This window comes from Sminthopsis crassicaudata, chromosome 5, assembly GCF_048593235.1.
Source record: "Sminthopsis crassicaudata isolate SCR6 chromosome 5, ASM4859323v1, whole genome shotgun sequence".
NCBI classification, from domain to species: domain Eukaryota; kingdom Metazoa; phylum Chordata; class Mammalia; order Dasyuromorphia; family Dasyuridae; genus Sminthopsis; species Sminthopsis crassicaudata.
In genome coordinates this window covers 280,070,878-280,088,747 of record NC_133621.1, presented here as the reverse complement: position 1 = coordinate 280,088,747, position 17,870 = coordinate 280,070,878, and the positions used below count along the sequence as shown (strand labels likewise).

General features: G+C 38.0%; 1 protein-coding gene across 2 annotated transcripts in view; it reads right to left on the bottom strand.

Moving 5' to 3' along the window:
* PLXNC1 (plexin C1) overlaps positions 1 to 17,870 on the bottom strand; it is a 221,191-nt gene that overhangs the window by 7,338 nt on the left and 195,983 nt on the right. For both annotated transcript variants that reach the window (XM_074271219.1, XM_074271218.1), the window contains 5 exons: positions 16,556 to 16,610; positions 12,426 to 12,457; positions 7,975 to 8,082; positions 6,634 to 6,797; positions 1,714 to 1,861 (listed from right to left, as the gene is read on the bottom strand). In XM_074271219.1, the coding sequence (XP_074127320.1) occupies positions 1,714 to 1,861; positions 6,634 to 6,797; positions 7,975 to 8,082; positions 12,426 to 12,457; positions 16,556 to 16,610 (507 nt within the window). The remainder of the gene's footprint in view (positions 1 to 1,713; positions 1,862 to 6,633; positions 6,798 to 7,974; positions 8,083 to 12,425; positions 12,458 to 16,555; positions 16,611 to 17,870) is intronic.

Genomic DNA, 17,870 nt, shown 5'->3' with positions numbered 1-17,870 from the left:
CTCATTTTACAAATAAGGAAACAGAGGTCACCCAGGTAAACGCACAGGTCACACAGCTACTAAGTGTCCGGGCTCTGATTCGAATCCAGATCTCCCTGACTATAGGCCCAGCATCTCTTATCTACTGCACCACCTAGCTGCCAGTGTACGTTAAAGATGGATCTACAGCCAAGTATTATTGACTTCAAGACCATTTTTAGTCCATGCAGATTAATTATTCTTACTTGGCATTTAAAGACCTTCAATGTCTGGTCTGCCCTACTTTTCCAGGCTGATTACTCATTTCCCTGTCTTACACATTCTGTGTGCCAACCAAAGTGACCTACTTACTGCTCCTCAAATATGATATTTCATCTCCGGTGTCTGTCCTTTTGCACAGGCTGTCCTACATGCCAGTATTCCTCACTTCTACCTCTGAAAATCCCCAGCTTCCTTCAAGGCCGAACCAAACTCTACTTATTACACGAAGTCTATTCTGACCACCCCCAAGGTTGGCACCCTCTGAAAAATTATATCATATATATTTTATATTTGTTTATTTGTACCTCTGTAGTTCTCCCATCCCCATCAAAGAAAGTAAACTCTTTGAGGGAAGAGAATGCTTCATGTTAGTCTTTGCATCATCAGTGCCTTGCCCAGTTCCTGTAAAAGTTTACTGAATAAATAAATAATGATACAAGTAGCCTATCACTGTGGTTCAAAGTCAGATCCCAGGAAATTGAGTGAGCTGTGTTGAAGATAAAGTTTACAGAGAATCTAACCAATAGAACTGTATTAATTGTTCTCATTAGTATCTTCCTGTCAGCATGTTAAAATGAATCAACAAGCATCCCAGCAGTTGACTCCATTCCAGACACTCCAAAAATGTGACTAGAGATGAGCCAAAGCCTCCTATAAACATTTTCAGAGAATTCTACCACAGCTGTTGCTTAGGAAGTTCAAATACTTTAGGGCCCTCAGATGTCATGCAAGGTACTTTCTCCAAAGTCTGTTTTTCCCTCTTATGTTGGTAAGCTTTCTTACTTTGTGCTTTTGATCAGAGGAGGAAGTCAGAAAAACAATATTCACAATGTGTTACTGATCTGGAAAGCTGATGGTAAATAGAAATCCTAGGAAAGTTATTTTCATCAAGAAAACATTGGGTTATATTCAAATGGACATTCTTTGTTGATATTTATACCCAACAGGATTATGTGAATTTCAGAGGTTTCTCTTTATTAACATCTTGAAATACTTTTAATGTATAATTTCCCCAGAAAGTAAGAAAATTTCTAAGGTTGAATAGTTCTCCCCCACCTCTGTTTTCTCCTCCAAATACAGCTCTTCCAAATAAGGGGACAAAGCCACACCTTCTGCTAATTTGGTTTTCATTATCAATCAACAAGTATTACTAAGCACCTCATATGTTTAAGAGATAGAAAGATAAAAATCAAACAATCCCTACTCTCAAGGATCTTAGACTATATGGAGAGGTGGGGGTTGGGACAAAGGGTGGGGGTTGGAGTAGACAATATGTTCATATATAATGGTATTATTTTAGCAACAACAAACCAAGGTGTAAATAATAATCCACAGGCAATTTTGAATATAAATGGAATGAATACTATCCAGATGGTCTCTTTTTAGATGGTTTAAAATGTTTACAAGAAAGGCAGACTGCTTCAAACTCATAGATTACAGTATAAATACAGGAAATAGCAAGCTGTGTCTCACCTTCCCCAGTTGTTGTTCCGCAAGAGAAAATGCGTCCATGAAAGCCTGGGCAATTACTGACAGACAGCTGTCTATGTGTGGCGTCTTCTTGATATCAAAGACGAACTGAGGGTTCTTCAGGATATTAACCCAGAAACGAAGAGGAAGACTGTTCCATAAAACAGGAGATTTTCTTGTCAATAGGTTCATTCCCCAGAGACTCATGTATATCATATTCTAGAAACTGGTATCTTTACCTTTTTATTGGAAGAATAAGAAGACTCTTATTCAAAGTACCATAGTGCAGTGGAAATGGTGTACCATTTGGAGGCAGAGGACCTGAGTTCAAACCCTGCTACTTAATACCAGAATGATCCCAGACAAAACACTTTACTTCACTGGACCTCAGTTTCCTCACTTGAAAATTGAAAGGGGTGGGCTAGATAACTTCTAAGGTCACTTCCAACTTCAAACCTCTAATAGGACCCAAAGGCTGATGACTACGATTTCCTAAGACTTAGTGGGTTGAGGTATAGACAAAATAGAGACAATTTGAAATGTGAAACCGGCAAGACAGCATCCTCTCCAAAATGACAATAACTTACTTTAAGGTTGATACAGTCATTCCTCACAATGACTGACCTTGTGGGGGTAATTAATACAAATATTTCCTCTCCCCCTCACTCCATCTTAATAAAGAGAAAAACTGACATTCAAGGAGATAGGAAGTGGAAGTGGGGGAGTGGTTTGGCCATGGTGACACAGACATCAGGAACCTCTGATTTCTTCTATCTGTCGACTGCCAAATGCAATTTATCTATAACTTAAGCGTCTTAGAGAGTACCCCAATCTGCCTATTAGCACACAGCTTATAAAAACAAAAATAATGCACATATATTTCTAAAGAACTTTAAAGTGTACAAAGAGTCTTATGTACTTTCTCTTCATTTGGTTCTCACAACAACCTATGAAGTATCCCTACTTCACAAATTTGGAAACTGAAGCTTGGGTCTCCCAGTGGGGAGAGTAATTAGGTTCAGATTCAGGAACAGAGTTCAAACCAGCCACAGACATTTATTAGCTGTGTGACTCTGGACAAAAGACTCTGCTTGCCTCAGTTTCCTTTATCTGTAAAGGGGGGAGGAGGGGAGAATCAGATTACTGTTGCATTTGGCAATACTAGTTGTAGAGGGATTTCCACACCATGAAATCACAGGAACTTGACAGATTTTCATATTTTCACTGGAAAAGCACTAGATCTGGGTTCAGATTCTGACTCTGTCATTCACCAGCTGTGTCACCATAACCCACTCATTTCCCCAGCACCACCACCTCCTGGAATATCAGGTGTAGGTTACTAAAAACTAAATCTCCTTTCAGGATAATTGCAAGGATTCAGTGAGATGACTTCTACAAGGTACTTAGCACTTTGTAGAAGCAAAGGGAATAAACATTTCAATACCTTACCCAATATTCCAAAATGAATACATAAAGATCATATTATAAAAACATTAGAAAATGAACTCTCTCATCTACGGGTAGGAGACATAGCCTTAACCAAACAAGAGATAGAGACAATAACAAAAGATTTAATTCTGATTATAGGAAAATGAAAAGCTTCTGTAGTGACAAAATTAATGTACATAAGATAAAGGAAGTGGGAGAATGGGAAAAATCTTTGTAATGAGGCAAAATAGGCAGCAGGAATGGTAATATGTAATAGATTTGGGAGAACAAAAGATTTAGGAAAGCATAATTGTCAAGAATATTATAAAAATAATATAATAGAGATTTGGTTGCAATTCAGTTGACCTGAAGAAAGCAAGTCGGGTATCTATCAATGGTTACAAAAGGGTAGCTTCACAGGCTCAAGCAAATACAGTGCAGTGTCATGAATGTGGCTTGGATTTCAGGATGCACAACTTTTAAAGTCTTGAAGCAGAGGCAGGATCTATGAAGTGAGGGAAGAATCAGGATGGAGTTTGGTAGCTCAGAGGGAGGGATCAACAAAGATCCAGGTAGAATCCAGACCTCTCTAAAGAAATGTTAATCAACATCTCAAAGGTTGTTTAAAGATGCTCGCAAGTTAGAGGGATACACAATGGAGGCTGAGAGTTCTATTTCTATCCAAACAAGACAGTCTAGTACTTGGTTATGGCTGATAGCTAGAAGGATTCCTTCCTGATAAGGGAAGAGAATAAGCTAATTTCAAAATCTATATCATTTGTATAAAATTTCTTTTAAGTGTAGATATTCAAAACAAAAACAATTTGTAAATATGCATAAGACCAACAGCCATTCCTTAGTGGATGAGCGCCCAAAGGATGCAAACAAATAATCATCAAAAGAAGAATTACAAAGTATTCACAGGCACAAGAAAGAATGGTCCAAACCACTAATAATAAGAAATGCCAATCAAAGCAAGCCTGAGATTTCACCTCTCATCCTGCATATTGGCAAAGATGACCAAAAAAGGCAATGCTCAATGTTGGAGAGGTTGTAGGATACACTTGTGTTAGGTACACTACTACACTGTTAATGTAGTGGTGAAATGGTACAACCATTTTGGAAAGCATTTTGAAATTGTTAATAAAATGACTAAAATATTCCTTTACTGGGATCATACCTCAAGAAAGCCACTGATGAGAAGAAAGTCCCTATAGACAACAACATATTTACAGCAGCACTCTGGGGGATAGTAAAGAATTGGAAACAAAGTCCATTGATTAGGAGATGGTCAAACAAATTGTGGCATGTGGATGTAACAATGCTCTAAGAAATGATGCATGTGATACATATAGAAACATGGAAAGATTTATACTAACAGATGCAGAATGAAGTAAGAAGGGCCAAGAAAATAATACCTAAATTACAACACTATAAGTAGAAAGATCAAGTACACATCAGAAAATCAAAGGTGAATAAGCAAAATTATTAATCATGATTCAAATGACATCCCCCAAACCACCTTTTTCTGAGATGGGAGGTTCACATTGCACATGACTTTTTAATGGATCAATTGTGTTAATTTAACTTCTTTCATTAAAAAAAAAAGTAAAGATAAGTAAGAGACACCCCTCCGCCCAAGAAGGAGCTTATTTTCTAGTAGAAGACAGAATAAGGTACAAAACAAATAAGATGGCAGATGTCATAAGAAAGATACACAGTAATTACTGGATGGGGTTCGAGACAGGGAAAGATTTGGTACTTCATTAGAGGAATCAGGAGTGTCAAAAGACAAATCTGTTCCTGCCCAAATTTATTGCTTGTTGTCTCCCTCATTAAGATTGTTAGCTTCTGGAAAACAGAACCTGCTTTTTGCCTTTCATAATCACATAGTGATTATCACAATAAATGTCCCTGTATCCTCAGGACATACTAAAATAGTCTGTTGATGGACTGACTGATTTATCTAGCAGTGATTTACATTAATATAAAAAATAACTGATTTCAAAGTCTACATCAATTGCATAACATTTCTTTGTGTTTAATAAATTGCACAAAATAAGAAATTATAAATATAATAATTTTGAAATAATAAATATGAATTATTTGGCAATTATTTGGATTAAAAAGGAAACAGATTGAAGACCAAGAGACTCATGAGGAATCTTTTGCATTAATACAGGTGAAAGGCAACTAGAGTTTGAATTGTTATAGAAAGGAAAGGGTAAAGCTGGGAATGGCGATGGGGAGGAGACCAAATCTGGAGTTTTGGAATAGACTAAACAACCAAGAATATGACTCCCCCTCCCCTCCCTCTGAGGAAAAAAATGCGGATCAAGTGATTTGAGGATCCAAGATTTAAGATAGGAAAGGACCTTATTTAATTCAATCTACTTATTTTACAGACAGAGAAGTGAGTTTTGGAGAAGGTAAAGAAGGAAAGAGTGTTTAAGACTTGGAGGTAGGAGAGATCTTCAAATTACACCTCCAAAACTTAGAAGCCAGCTATGTGGCAATGGGGCAAGTCATAAAGTCGATGTATATACTTTATCAAGCACCTACTATGTGCAAGGAACCACACTATAGTTTCCTTTTTCTGGTTCGTTGTCTACAAAATGTAGATTACTTAGAGTATCTAATTTAAAGATTGTGATAAAGATCAAATGTAAGAATTGATTTATTTTATAAGAAGAAGAATTAATAACACATAGTGTTTTAAGGTTGGCAAGGGGTTTTACATATTTTATTTTTGCAATCTTTATAATAATCCTGGGATTATTGTATTATTATATATTCCCATTTTATAGATAATAAAACTGAGGTTAAGTGACTTGTCTCTATTATAGCTCTGAGGCTAGATCTGAACTCAGGTTTTCTTGACTCCAGGCTCAGCACTGTACCCTCTGTGCCATCTAGTGAGTTGCCTAGGGTGGTACAGTAAATGAATGGCAGAGCCAGAATTGGAATCTAGAGTGAAACTTTTACCAGCCATATCATGCTGATTTCTTCCCATAAAGGGGGTGGCCACTAAAATGATGAGATGAAGTCAGTCTCTCACCATGGCAGGATATCTTACTGTGCAATAAAGGTCCCACCCAGTTCTATGGGATTACAAAGAAGGGGCAGTCCATGGTGGCTGGGGGACAAGGGGATAGCACAGAAGATTTCATTTCATGGGGGAAGTGACACCTGAACTAGAATGATGGACTGCTTTCCTATCTAATCCGGAAGATTCTCTATCCTGGAGAGAGTGAGGAAGAAAATGTCCTTTCAAGATTTCTCTATCTTTATTTGATTTTCAGGAATCCTAAGAAAGAAATTACAGAGGGTATTTTTTATTATTTTCAAGACTTTGATAAAGAAGTCTCAAATGTGCTGTCAGATAGCTAAATCTTCTATTAACCTCCTCTGTCCTTTCTTCTCATTAATATGCTCTCCAAGGTTTTTATAAACAGTCAGCGAAGCCACACATTCTTCCCCATCTCCTCCACTTACCTGTTTGTTTTCCAAATATGTACAACATCAGGATCTGTGATTTTTTTATTCTCAGCCTGGGCATCCAAAAAATCAAAGAAGTATTTGATGGCAAACGGGGCTTTGCTGTTGGGCAAACTCCAGATGCTTCGGAAAAGTTTTTCCAAGACAGAGTGAATGGCCACCTGAAAGGAGGGAGGAGACCAGGTTGTTCTCTATGAAGCAACATAAACCATCAGCAAAATCCACACTGGGCAAAATGAAGAAACAGATTCTGAAGGGAAAGGGAATCAAAGTAGACAAGATCCACAGCTGGAAGGGCAAAATTCTGGCATGTGGGGGCTCTGGATTCAGATCTGGTTTGAGCAAAATAATAAGCCCCTGCTTAACAGCAAAATTGTTTAGTCAGTTGCAAAGTGGGAGGACTTAAGACTTTCCGGATAAAGATAAGTGTCCAACTGAGATGACAACCTTATTAGAAGGATGCTTGGATCTCATTAATGATATCCAGGTGGGAAAAAGTCAAGTGGGAATGGGAGAGTCTGACAGTTTCCCCTCTTGTTGCATCTATTCTCAGTCTGGGGCCTTAATGTGTCTTTCTGAAGCATGTGAGTACTGTACAAAAGCTACAGAGGACATAACTATTCAAGACAGCAAAGACTACTGCTGTTCTCTGTGCACTAACCAAATCTACTGGGTTCTAAACAAATCCAGTTCTGTAATCTACAACAGCATAGTCACTAAGTTTACAGCCACTGGGCCCAATGTAGATAATAATATTTTTCTAGGCTTATTTTAGGAGGAAAATAATCCAGCATGTCTGTTCATTCCACCAAAAGCCAGATAAGTTGAATTGGCTACAGATTTGGCATCTTACCAGTTTTCACATCCAGCACTATCCATGATGTGAACAGAATTCTTAATTTCATGTTTTTTAAAGGCAGCCTCAGAATCCAGGTTTATATCTGCTGACCCTTCTACTGCTTTTTTGTTTTGAGTACAAGAAAGGAGTTTTGTTTCTCATCCAAAATAATCAGTTAACAAAGAAGGATAATTAGATCATCAAACTAAAAAAAAAAAAAAAAAAAAAAAAAAAAAAATGCTGCAAACTGTAGGGGATGGACCAGGGAACAATAGGAAAATCCCATTTTAATATACTATTATATGAATTGGTTATTTCTGCAATTGACTTGTTTTTAAAGGGAAATAAGAAAAAAGCAATATATACAATTTTAGCTTTCATCTTGCTTTGCTATAAGTTGCTAGGGATTTGTAACATTTTCACACATCAGTGGAAATTACGTCAAATACATCATAAGCCCCTTGGTAGGAGTAAAAGCACTCCCAGGATCCTTAATATACCTTGGTTGACAGCAGCTTTGTTAAATACATTTCCTTTACTTTAAACTTGTGCTTCCCTCGGTGTCTCTTGCCTTGGACATCTTGGAATGCTTCTGAATCTGGTAAAATCTACAGAAAAAAGACTCGAAGGGTTAAACCCAAGTGGCCATTCACTCTTTAAAAAAATAAAAAAATAAACAAACATAATAATGCTGTTTGTCTTTATATTATCTATAGTTCCCAGTTGATCCCTCCCCAGAGGGACCTCCAATCCAGAGAAGAATTACTTAAGAAAGAACAAAAAGAGAAACTGAGAAAAAAGCAGGTGAGCAAAATTAACCAGCCAGCCCATAAAAAAAAAAAAAAAAAAAAGGTCTGACATTAAATGTAGGCTTCTAATCCCAAAGTTTCTCTTCTCTCCAAAAAAGTGCAGTGGTCATAGGAAAGGGACAAGAGTAAGGAGATGGGGGGAAGAGCTCCCTTTGGGTACTAGCTTAAACATAATTGCACAGCATTCAGTTTCTATTGTTTATAGGGTTTTTTTTTCCATTTTATATTACAGCAGTTGCTATGCATACCATTTTCTTGGTTTTGCTTACTTTATTATTCATATAAGTCTGTGTTTCCCTGTATTCATCATATTCATTGTTTCTCAAGACCCAGGAATAGACCATTACATTCATCAGTCGTTTATACATTTCCTAATCAATGGGCATCTACTTTGTTTTCAATTCTTTGTTGTGACAAAAAGTACATCCATAAAAGAAGGAATAATGATACTTATGCTCCCTAGAAAAGAAATGGAAATCTGGGAATTGTCTAATAGGCATCCAAGGAATTAGAAGAAAGTAGATTTCACAGAATTCAATAAAAAGATAGGTAGCATCCCATGAACGAAAATTCTATAGAAAATGTCACCCTAGGAAATATAAAAAACTCTCAAAAGTGAAATTCCGAAGACACAAAAAAGAAGCCCCAAAGAGGGAAAGGAAAAGTTATGTATAGAGAATGATGTGGTTGCATAGGGAACTCGCCAAGTAAATGACACCAGAAACATCAATCTTCTCAGAGAGGCCAATTAGCAGAGGATGAGTATAAATGCATAGCTCCACCTTGTTGGAAAAGTACTTAAGAGTATACAGTAAAGTGAAGTCACAAGGAAAGCTCAACATAAAAGACCAGGGATTTTTGTTATAGTGAGGAAAAAAGGCAGCTACAAAAAGGAATAGGAGAACTGTTCAGGATGGATGGATGGAAGGATTATAGCTGATGACTGAGAGCTGTTCAATCTTTATTTTGCTTCTGTTTCTTCTCCCAGGGAGAATAATCTTTTGGATTAGAAAGGACAGAAGAAAAATGGCTAATAACCAAGATAAGAGAAAGTAAGCTGCCCTTGCTGAGTTCAAATCACTTAGCCTAGATGAACTACATCCCAGGGTACCGAAAATTGGCAGATGGGATTGCTGAGCCATTGTCAATGATCTATGAGGGACCATGGTGAACTGGAGAGGAACGGCGGGATTATACAAAGCAAATGTTCTCCTGATCCTCAAAAAAGGAAACAGAAAGAATCACGTGAGCTATTGGCCAGTGAGCTGTCTTTGATTTTTGGCAAAATTCTAGAATGTATTCAAAGGGACTGTTAGTGAACATTTAGAGAAAGCAGCAGCAATCACAAGTAACATGACTGGCAAAAAGAGAAAGCACTCCACATCAACCTTCTTTCCTTTTGTGATAGGGATGAGAATGTTTTTAGGTGTAATCTTTCTAGATTTTACCCAGAGTTTGATCATGTTTCTCTTGTTATTCTTGTGGGAAAGATGAAAAGATTTGGATAAAATTATGTAATTCAGTAGATTTGGAATAGGTTGCATGGAGAAACCTACACTGAAATCATTAATTATTTGATGCCTTCTTGGAAGGATATCTCCAATGTAGTTACTAAAGGGACTATGACCCTATGTTGGTTTGTATTTTTAGAAGTGGCTTGGATAAAAGCATTGATAGTATGCTTATCAAATCTGTAAATGAGACAAACCTGTAAAACTGAGTAATATACTAGGTGACAGAATCAAGTCCTAGGAAAATGGACCTAAGCTACAAAATGAAATTTGATAGAAAAAAAAAGTGCAAAAATTTACACTTAGGCTTAAAAAATAAAAGCTGCCAAATACAAGATGGAAGAAATATCACAGATAGTATTTCATCTTACAAAAGATTTAGGGGATTTAATGGGCTGCAAGCTGAATGAGTGAGGAGAGCAATATGGCAGCCAAGAAAGCCAATGTAATCTTAGGCTATAGTAAAAATAGGTATTGATTGTATCTTGCAGGTGAAAAGGCCCACTGTTGCCCTCCCAAAGCTGGACATTTTTTCTGGCTATCTTCCATGTCTGGAGCTCTTTCCCATTTCATGTCCACCGTTTAGCTTCCTTCAAATCCCAGCTAAAATCTAGCCTTCTACATAGAGCCTTTCCCATTCCCTCTCATTCAGTAGACCTCAAACTTTTTAAATAGGGGGCCAGTTCGCTGTGCCTCAGACTGTTGGAGGGCCAGACAATAGTAAAAACAAAAGCTCACACTCCGTCTCCGCCCCTCAGCCCACTTGCCATAACTCAGCAGCTGCATCTGGGCCGCAGGCCGTAGTTTGAGAACCCCTGGTCTAATTTATCATGCACATAGCTTGTCTGAACATAGTTGTTTGCATGTTGTTGTCTCCCACACACACACCTTAATTCCTGATTAGCTTTAGAAAGCAGGGATTATCTTTTGTCTTCCTTTGTAAACAGGGTGCTTAACACAATGCCTGACACACAGTAGGCACTGAATCAGTGTTCAGACTACATGGGGCACATTGTGCTTGGTTCTGGGTTCTACTACATTTTAGGAAGGGGGTGGATAATTGGCAAAGGGTCAGACATGAAGGAAGCAAACATGAATGTTGAAGATCCTTGGATTTGGGCCACAAGAAGATCCTTAGAAACCTGAGGAAGCTGAGATTTGATAAGACTCCAGTGAATGTTTTCCCTTCTTCATCTCCAATTCTAAGGATCCTTTAGCTTCCTTCTATCATTCAACTCAAGTACCATCTCTAACAAAAGGCCTTACTTGAGCTCTGTAGTGCTCAAAATATTTTGTATAGAATTATTTATTTTATTTGTGTTCAGGCCATATCCTCCAAGTAAGAATGTAAGTTTGTCAAGAACAAAAAGACTTTTGTTCTTGTCTTTGTATCTTTAGTCCTAGTTGAATTCAATTGGATGTGGTAGTTGTCCACACATCTTTGAGAGGCAGCCCTGATTGACAAGTTTCATTCTGTCTGGCCTGAGGGAGAATTCAGATCAGAGAATAGAAGTTGCGGAAGGACAAATTTAGATTTGACAGAAGGAAAAGCTTTCCAATAATTAAAGCTAATCCCAAATGGAATAGCTTGCTGAGAGTATGGAAGCAAATTCATGCTCCACGGAGGCCTTCAAACAGACAATTTGATAATTATAGGCCCGAGTTTGAATCTCAGCTCTGCCTCTTGGTACCTTTGTGCCCCTGGACATGTCATTTGAGTTTCAACTTCCTTATCTGAATACAGGGAAATTGGACTGGATGAGCCCTAAGGTTTCTTCTTAGATCTCTATAGATCTCTAGGGGTCTGTTTCCCCATCCATAAATGGCAAAGGAGTGAATTAGCGGATCTCGAGGTCCCTTCTAATTTCTCCGATCTTTTGATCTTCTTTTGAAAGCAAAAGCAAGAAAAAATGCTTATTAAACACCTATTATGTACAGAAGGCTGTCTAGGCACTAAAGAAACAGGAAGTTTAAAAGAACATGATTTTACTTCACCTGTGCTTTCTCAAATGTGATTGGTTAGTGGTGGAGAAGGAGGAAGGGAGAGAATCTGGTACTCAATGTTTTAAAAACAAATGTAAAAAATTATTTTACATGTTAACTGGGAAAAAATAAAATATTTTTAAAAAGAACATGATTCCTATCCTTATGGAGTTTATAAGCTAACAGACCTAGCAGGAACCATGTTTGAGAATTCTGTCTGGATCACAGATGTAGAGTTGGGCTTCCTTTGTAATTTTATGTATTTTATTTTATACATTTAAAACATTTCTCTGAGAAGGAATCCATATACTTTATCAGATTACCAAAGAGGTCCAGGACACAAAAAAGGAGAACCTCTGATTTAGCCCAAACTACACCTTTTTCAGATGGGGAAACTGAAGTTCATGGAGGTGAAAATGACTATTTAAGGTCACATAGCTAGCTGACTGTCAGAACAAGAATTCAAGGCCAACCACCCATGACCACAAATCTAGCATTCTTTTTTATACCACCTGGAACTTTATATTTCCATCAGCTACCAGCACATGGCAAGCCCTTCAATTTTTTTTTTTTTTTTTTTTTTTAATAAATGAATGATTGAAGGAGGTATCTGATTCAAGAGTAAGCACAGATGATTCATCAACTCACCAAATGACAGTGATGTTCAGAGTATTCCACATCTGAAAGGCAACAAAGAAAAGAAGAAAAAAAATCATTAAATAAAGTTACTGACCAATAGGCTAGCTCAGAAGTGACCAACCATTTAAACAGAAGATGACCTCATCATTCTAGGTGTCCATAAGATTCCATACTAACAGCTTTCCAAGTGCACCAAAAACTCTTTCTTTTCAGGCACATAAAAGGCTTTTTTTTCCTTCTAAAAATGCAATAAAACTTTGAGTGTCACTGTGTGGGCAGTCTTCTCCAACATTCTTGTCTTTCCCTATGCTTAATGCATAAATGTAAATTAATGCAGGTTAATTCATACTGAACTTAGAAATGAATAAATACTCCTTGTAAGAGACTTAATAATAATAGCTAACATTTATATTGTATTTGCTCATTTTCAGTCAAGTCTGACTCTGTGACTCCATTTGGGGTTTTCTTGGCAAAAATACTGGAGTGCTTTGTCATTTCCTTCTCCAGTTCATTTTACAGATGGGGAACCTGAGGCAAGCAAGGTTAAATGACTTGCCTAGAGGTCATCTAGCTAATTCATGTCCATGGCTGAGTCAAGATTTGAACTCAGATCTTCCCAATTCCAGCCTAGCAGTGCACCACCTGCCAGATGCCCCATTTTTAAGAAAATGGAAATTCATTGTAGGAGGCTTTCTTAATTGTAGCTAAACGTCTTTCTGAACTTTTAAGTCCTCAGAAGAGATGCTGCCAAAGAATGATCCTCCCTTTCTCCTCATGTGCCAATGAACAAACTTAGTCATGGGATCACAGATTTAGAGCTAATAGAGAGTGACCTTAAAGGCATTCAGTGCTGAGATGCTGTGTCCAGAATGCAAGCAACCCATACAACTGCCCAACGTTGCCTGATTCAAATATAATTGGAAAATGTTTAACAAAATAAAATATAATATGGTATAATGTTAATCTGTGGGTTTTCTAAGTCAGTACAAGACCCACAAGGATCTGTATCTATCTGACTTTGACACCCCTGATCTAATCACACGTCTTCATTTTAGGCTTTAAGTGGTTTGCCTGAGCTCATAAAGGTTGAAAATAACAGATTTGAATCCAGTTCCTCTGACTCGTCAGTGACTTTTCCCACTGTACCAGCAGCTCCTTTATTTCTCCCTGAAGAACCCAATATATGAGACAGCCCTGGTTTGGAGGTTTGCAATGATCCGATATATAGGTATGATTTCCCTCCCCTTTCTAGGACCTGCATTTTAAGGTTGTTTTTTAGTAAAGAAGACAGAATATCTGAAGTATATCCATAGGGCTTCAATAATTGAGGATTTTATAAACAGGAAAACCTAACAAACAGCATTTTTCAGGGGACAGAAGAGTCTTAGCTGGAATATACCGGCTCTAAAGGGGGAAAAAATTGGGGGAGGGGTGTCAACTCAGTGTGCTAGCATTGTATTGGGGAAGATCTGAGTTCAAATCTTTCCTTAGACACTTATTAGCTGTGTTAGCCATAGGCAAGTCCCTTAATTTTCGTAAGCATACTTATTCATCTCTAAAATGAGAGGTTGGGACTAAACCAAGGCTTCCTTCCCCTCACTCAGGCATGGCAAAGTGAACAGCAAGCTGGCCACCTGGGCTTAAGTTCCTCCCCCCACACACACACCCATTGTGTCAATGAATAGAGGTCTAGTTGCTATCATTGCTTATGACCTAGAGGACTCTGACCAAGCCGAATCTTGTGGCCACATAGAGCCTTCTGGCCTGAGTGCAGGAGAGCAGAGATATAGGGTGGTGGGAGAGAGTGGCCCATTCCATTTGTTGGGAATCTCACAAATACTATTGTATTTTCCCAAGTGGAAATCCCACAACTGCCCAAGGAGATTATCTGGTTTATTCAGAAGTCAAGGGACTTTCAAAATTATCTGCAGTCTTCCTACTCTGATCACTAGAATAACTTCCAGCATCCTCTTAAAAACAAAACAAAAAATCCTTAGGGAAAAAATACTCAGAATCAAGAGAACATTGTACACAGCAACAAGATTATGTGATTATCAGCTCTTTTCAACAAGGAGGTGATTCAGGCCAATTCCAATAGATTTCTGATTGAGAGAATCATCCGTACTCAGAAAGGAGACTGTGGGGACTAAATGTGGATCACAACATAGTATTTGCACCTTTTTTGTTATTGTTGGTTTGTTTGCTTTTTTCTTTTTCTTTTTTTCCTTTTTGATCTGCTTTTTCTTGTGCATTATGATAAATATGGAAATATGTTTAGAATAACTGTACATGTGTAACCTATATTGGATTAATTGCTGTCTAGAAGGTGGGGGGAAGGAAGGGAGAAAAATTTGGAAAACAAGTTTTTGCAAGATTGAATGTTGAAAACTATCTTTACATGTATTTTGAAAATAAAAAGTTATTTTTTTAAAAAAGTGAAAAAATATACCCAAAGAAAGCTACATCTGAGATTTCAGCTTGAGGATGGCCCTGATGAAGTAGTAAAGTGATTAGAGATGGCCTCTGAGTCAAGTCCTGCCTGTCACTTAACTAACTGTGTGACTCTGGACAAGTCCCCTCTCTGGAAACAAGCAACTGTCTAAATGGTGACCAGCATTTGTAGAAGGAATGATTTCATTGGGAGTTCCCAGAATCAATTAAATTATAGCAAATTGGATAATACTGATAATGATTCTCAAAGAGGTGCCATGGAGGCTAGGGAGCCAACCACCTTCAAAATCAGAAAGCGTTTGGGTTCAAAATCTGCTTCTGATTCATTCTGGCTATGATTCCCTGAGCAAAACCCTTAAACTCTCAGTGCTCCAGGCAATACTTAAGCCACAGATTGAAAATGAGATTCTGAGCTGCTGTAGTAGAGGGAGCATCCCCACTGGGAGCTCCGTATCCCAATGAAATCATGGATCTGTTTGTTTGTTTTTTCCTAAGGGAAAGAAAATAAAAAGAAGAGGAAGAGGAGGAAAAGAAAAAATGGAGAAGACAAGAGTTGAGGAAAAAGCAGAAGAGGGAAAGGTGAGGAAATAAGGGGAGAGAGATCAAGGAAGAAGAATAGGGGAGGAGAGGAGAAAAGAAGGGAAAGAAGAGGAGAGAGAAGAGTAAAGAAGGAAAAGGGAGGAGGAAACCAGAGAAAAGAAAGAGAAAATAAGGGAGGAAAGGAGGAGAAAAGAGGAAAGGGAGGTGAGAGGTATTTTCCTTAGCAATTTCTTGAAGTTGCAACAGATGAAATGTTGAATGGAGTAAGGAGGGTTTGAATTTTAATCCTTTTCAGACATTTAATAGCTCTTTATTTAACCTTTCTATGCCTCAGTTTCCTGATCTATAAAATGTGGATAATAATACTTCACAGGATTGCTGAGAGGATCTATAAGATATGTAATATATAAAGTACTTTGCGAACCTTAAAGCAATGGTCCTCAAACTTTTTAAATAGGGGCCAGTTCACTGTCCCTCAGACTGGTGGAGAGCCTGACTATAGTAAAAACAAAAGCTCACACTCTGTCTCCGCCCCTCATCCCATTTGCCATAACATGGCAGCCGCATAAACGTCCTCAGTGGGCCACATCTGGCTCAAAGGTAGAGGTTTGAGAACCCCTGCCTTAAAACATCATATAAAGACTCAATAATAGTGGTAGTAGTAGCAGTAGCAGTAGTAGTTGTGATAGTATAGTAATAGTAGAAGTAATGGTGATGGTACTCTTACTTCCCCCCATTACTCCTACAAATGCTATTGCAATTCCTCCTCTTACTGCTGCTATTACTACTACTACTACCACTACCATTACTACTACTGTTGCAGCTATTACTTTACTACTACTACTACTACTACTACTACTACTACTACTACTACTACTACTACTACTACTACTATTGTTGCTACTACTATTACTGCTGCTGCTATTACTACTATAACTATCTTTTCATTTTAAATTGAATTATAATTTCAGTTTTTCTTTTGGTCTCATTTCCCAAATTTTCTTGGATGCAGAAAGAAGCCCATGTGATCTGCCTAGAGATTCACAGATTTGCACAGTAGCAGACCCTCACTGTGGGGACAGTCCATGGGGGACTGGTGAGAACAGTTGTTTCTTGAAACCAGAAAGGAATCCAGCTGCCTCTGTTACCTGATGTAAAGTTTGATAGCTTCTTGAAGACACTGATGGTAGATCCATTTGAAATCTGAAAGCAAAAAGATAAAAGATGGCTCAGTATACATTCTGGAAGAAAATCTGAGAATTCTAGAGCTAAATGGGCCCTAAGAAGAAGCCAGGGCCAGGGGACTCCTAGAGGGCAGGTTCAATTTGGTGACACTTTGACATTTGCAAGCCCGATGTTTATTGAACATATGACTCAATTTGAATTGAATTACTTTTCATCTGTGAGGTAAGACTATTTCTACATCGACAAATAGTTATCTACCTTTTAAAAAAAAATATGGGGGAAAAATACATCTTTCTTCATTCTTATATGAAGTCATCTACCTACATCTAAAGCAGGGTTCTTAACTTGGGGTCCACAGATTTTTGGGGAGTCCATATAGTGGAGAGACAAAAGAAATGGCATTTTTAATCCAGTACATTGGGCTTCCTTTTTAATGCTATGTATTTTATTGAGAAATTTAAAAACAAGATTCTGAGAAGGGTGGTCCTTATACAAATAAAGAAAAGAAAAAGGGTGAATAATAAAGGGACCACACTCTAAAGGGGCAACAGCTGTATGATGTCTGAGGCTTAGGAAAAGCTGTGGTGGCTGAAAATTGCATTTAAAGTTGCTAGAATTCTGTAATAGAAATTTCAAAAAGGCTAGAGCTTCTAGGCAGCGTATATGAATGGAAGAAAAAAGAAATATTCCATGTCTTGGCAAAACTCAATTACTTCAAGTTGACTCTTAATTAAGTGCTACTAAAGTGTCAACAGGCTAGGTAGTGGAAAAACAAGCCTTTGTTGGGCAGAAATGAAATCTCCCCATCCTCTTGGAGCTACTTTCTGGTCCTTATGGCTGCTGGCTCACACACAGATGCCAGTTTCATCCAGAAACCATATGGCAAGAAGTTGGCTCCTGAACTTGGATTAAATTCTGGGTACTCTATGAGGCTTCCCCCACCCTCACCCTCAGCCCCCCTGCAGCATATAATCTTCATTTTAAATCTAGTTACTTTGGTTAGCATGGTTGCCACCTGGGTAACTTCTATTATCACGGGGAAATTCTATGCTTTCAGAATCCAAACCAGTCATTCCATGATGGACTCCAGTTCGTTTCTGAAGCTCTTTGATTGAATTTTTCCATCAATGTGCTACTTAGGTCTCTTCAGTGGTGGGGGTCGGGGACTATAGAAGACTCTTAGTTACAATCTTGGGGCAGACCATAGTGCAGGAGGACTCACTTTCCTGAGTTCAAATCAGGCCTCAGACACTAAGAGCTGTGTGTGTGTGTGTGTGT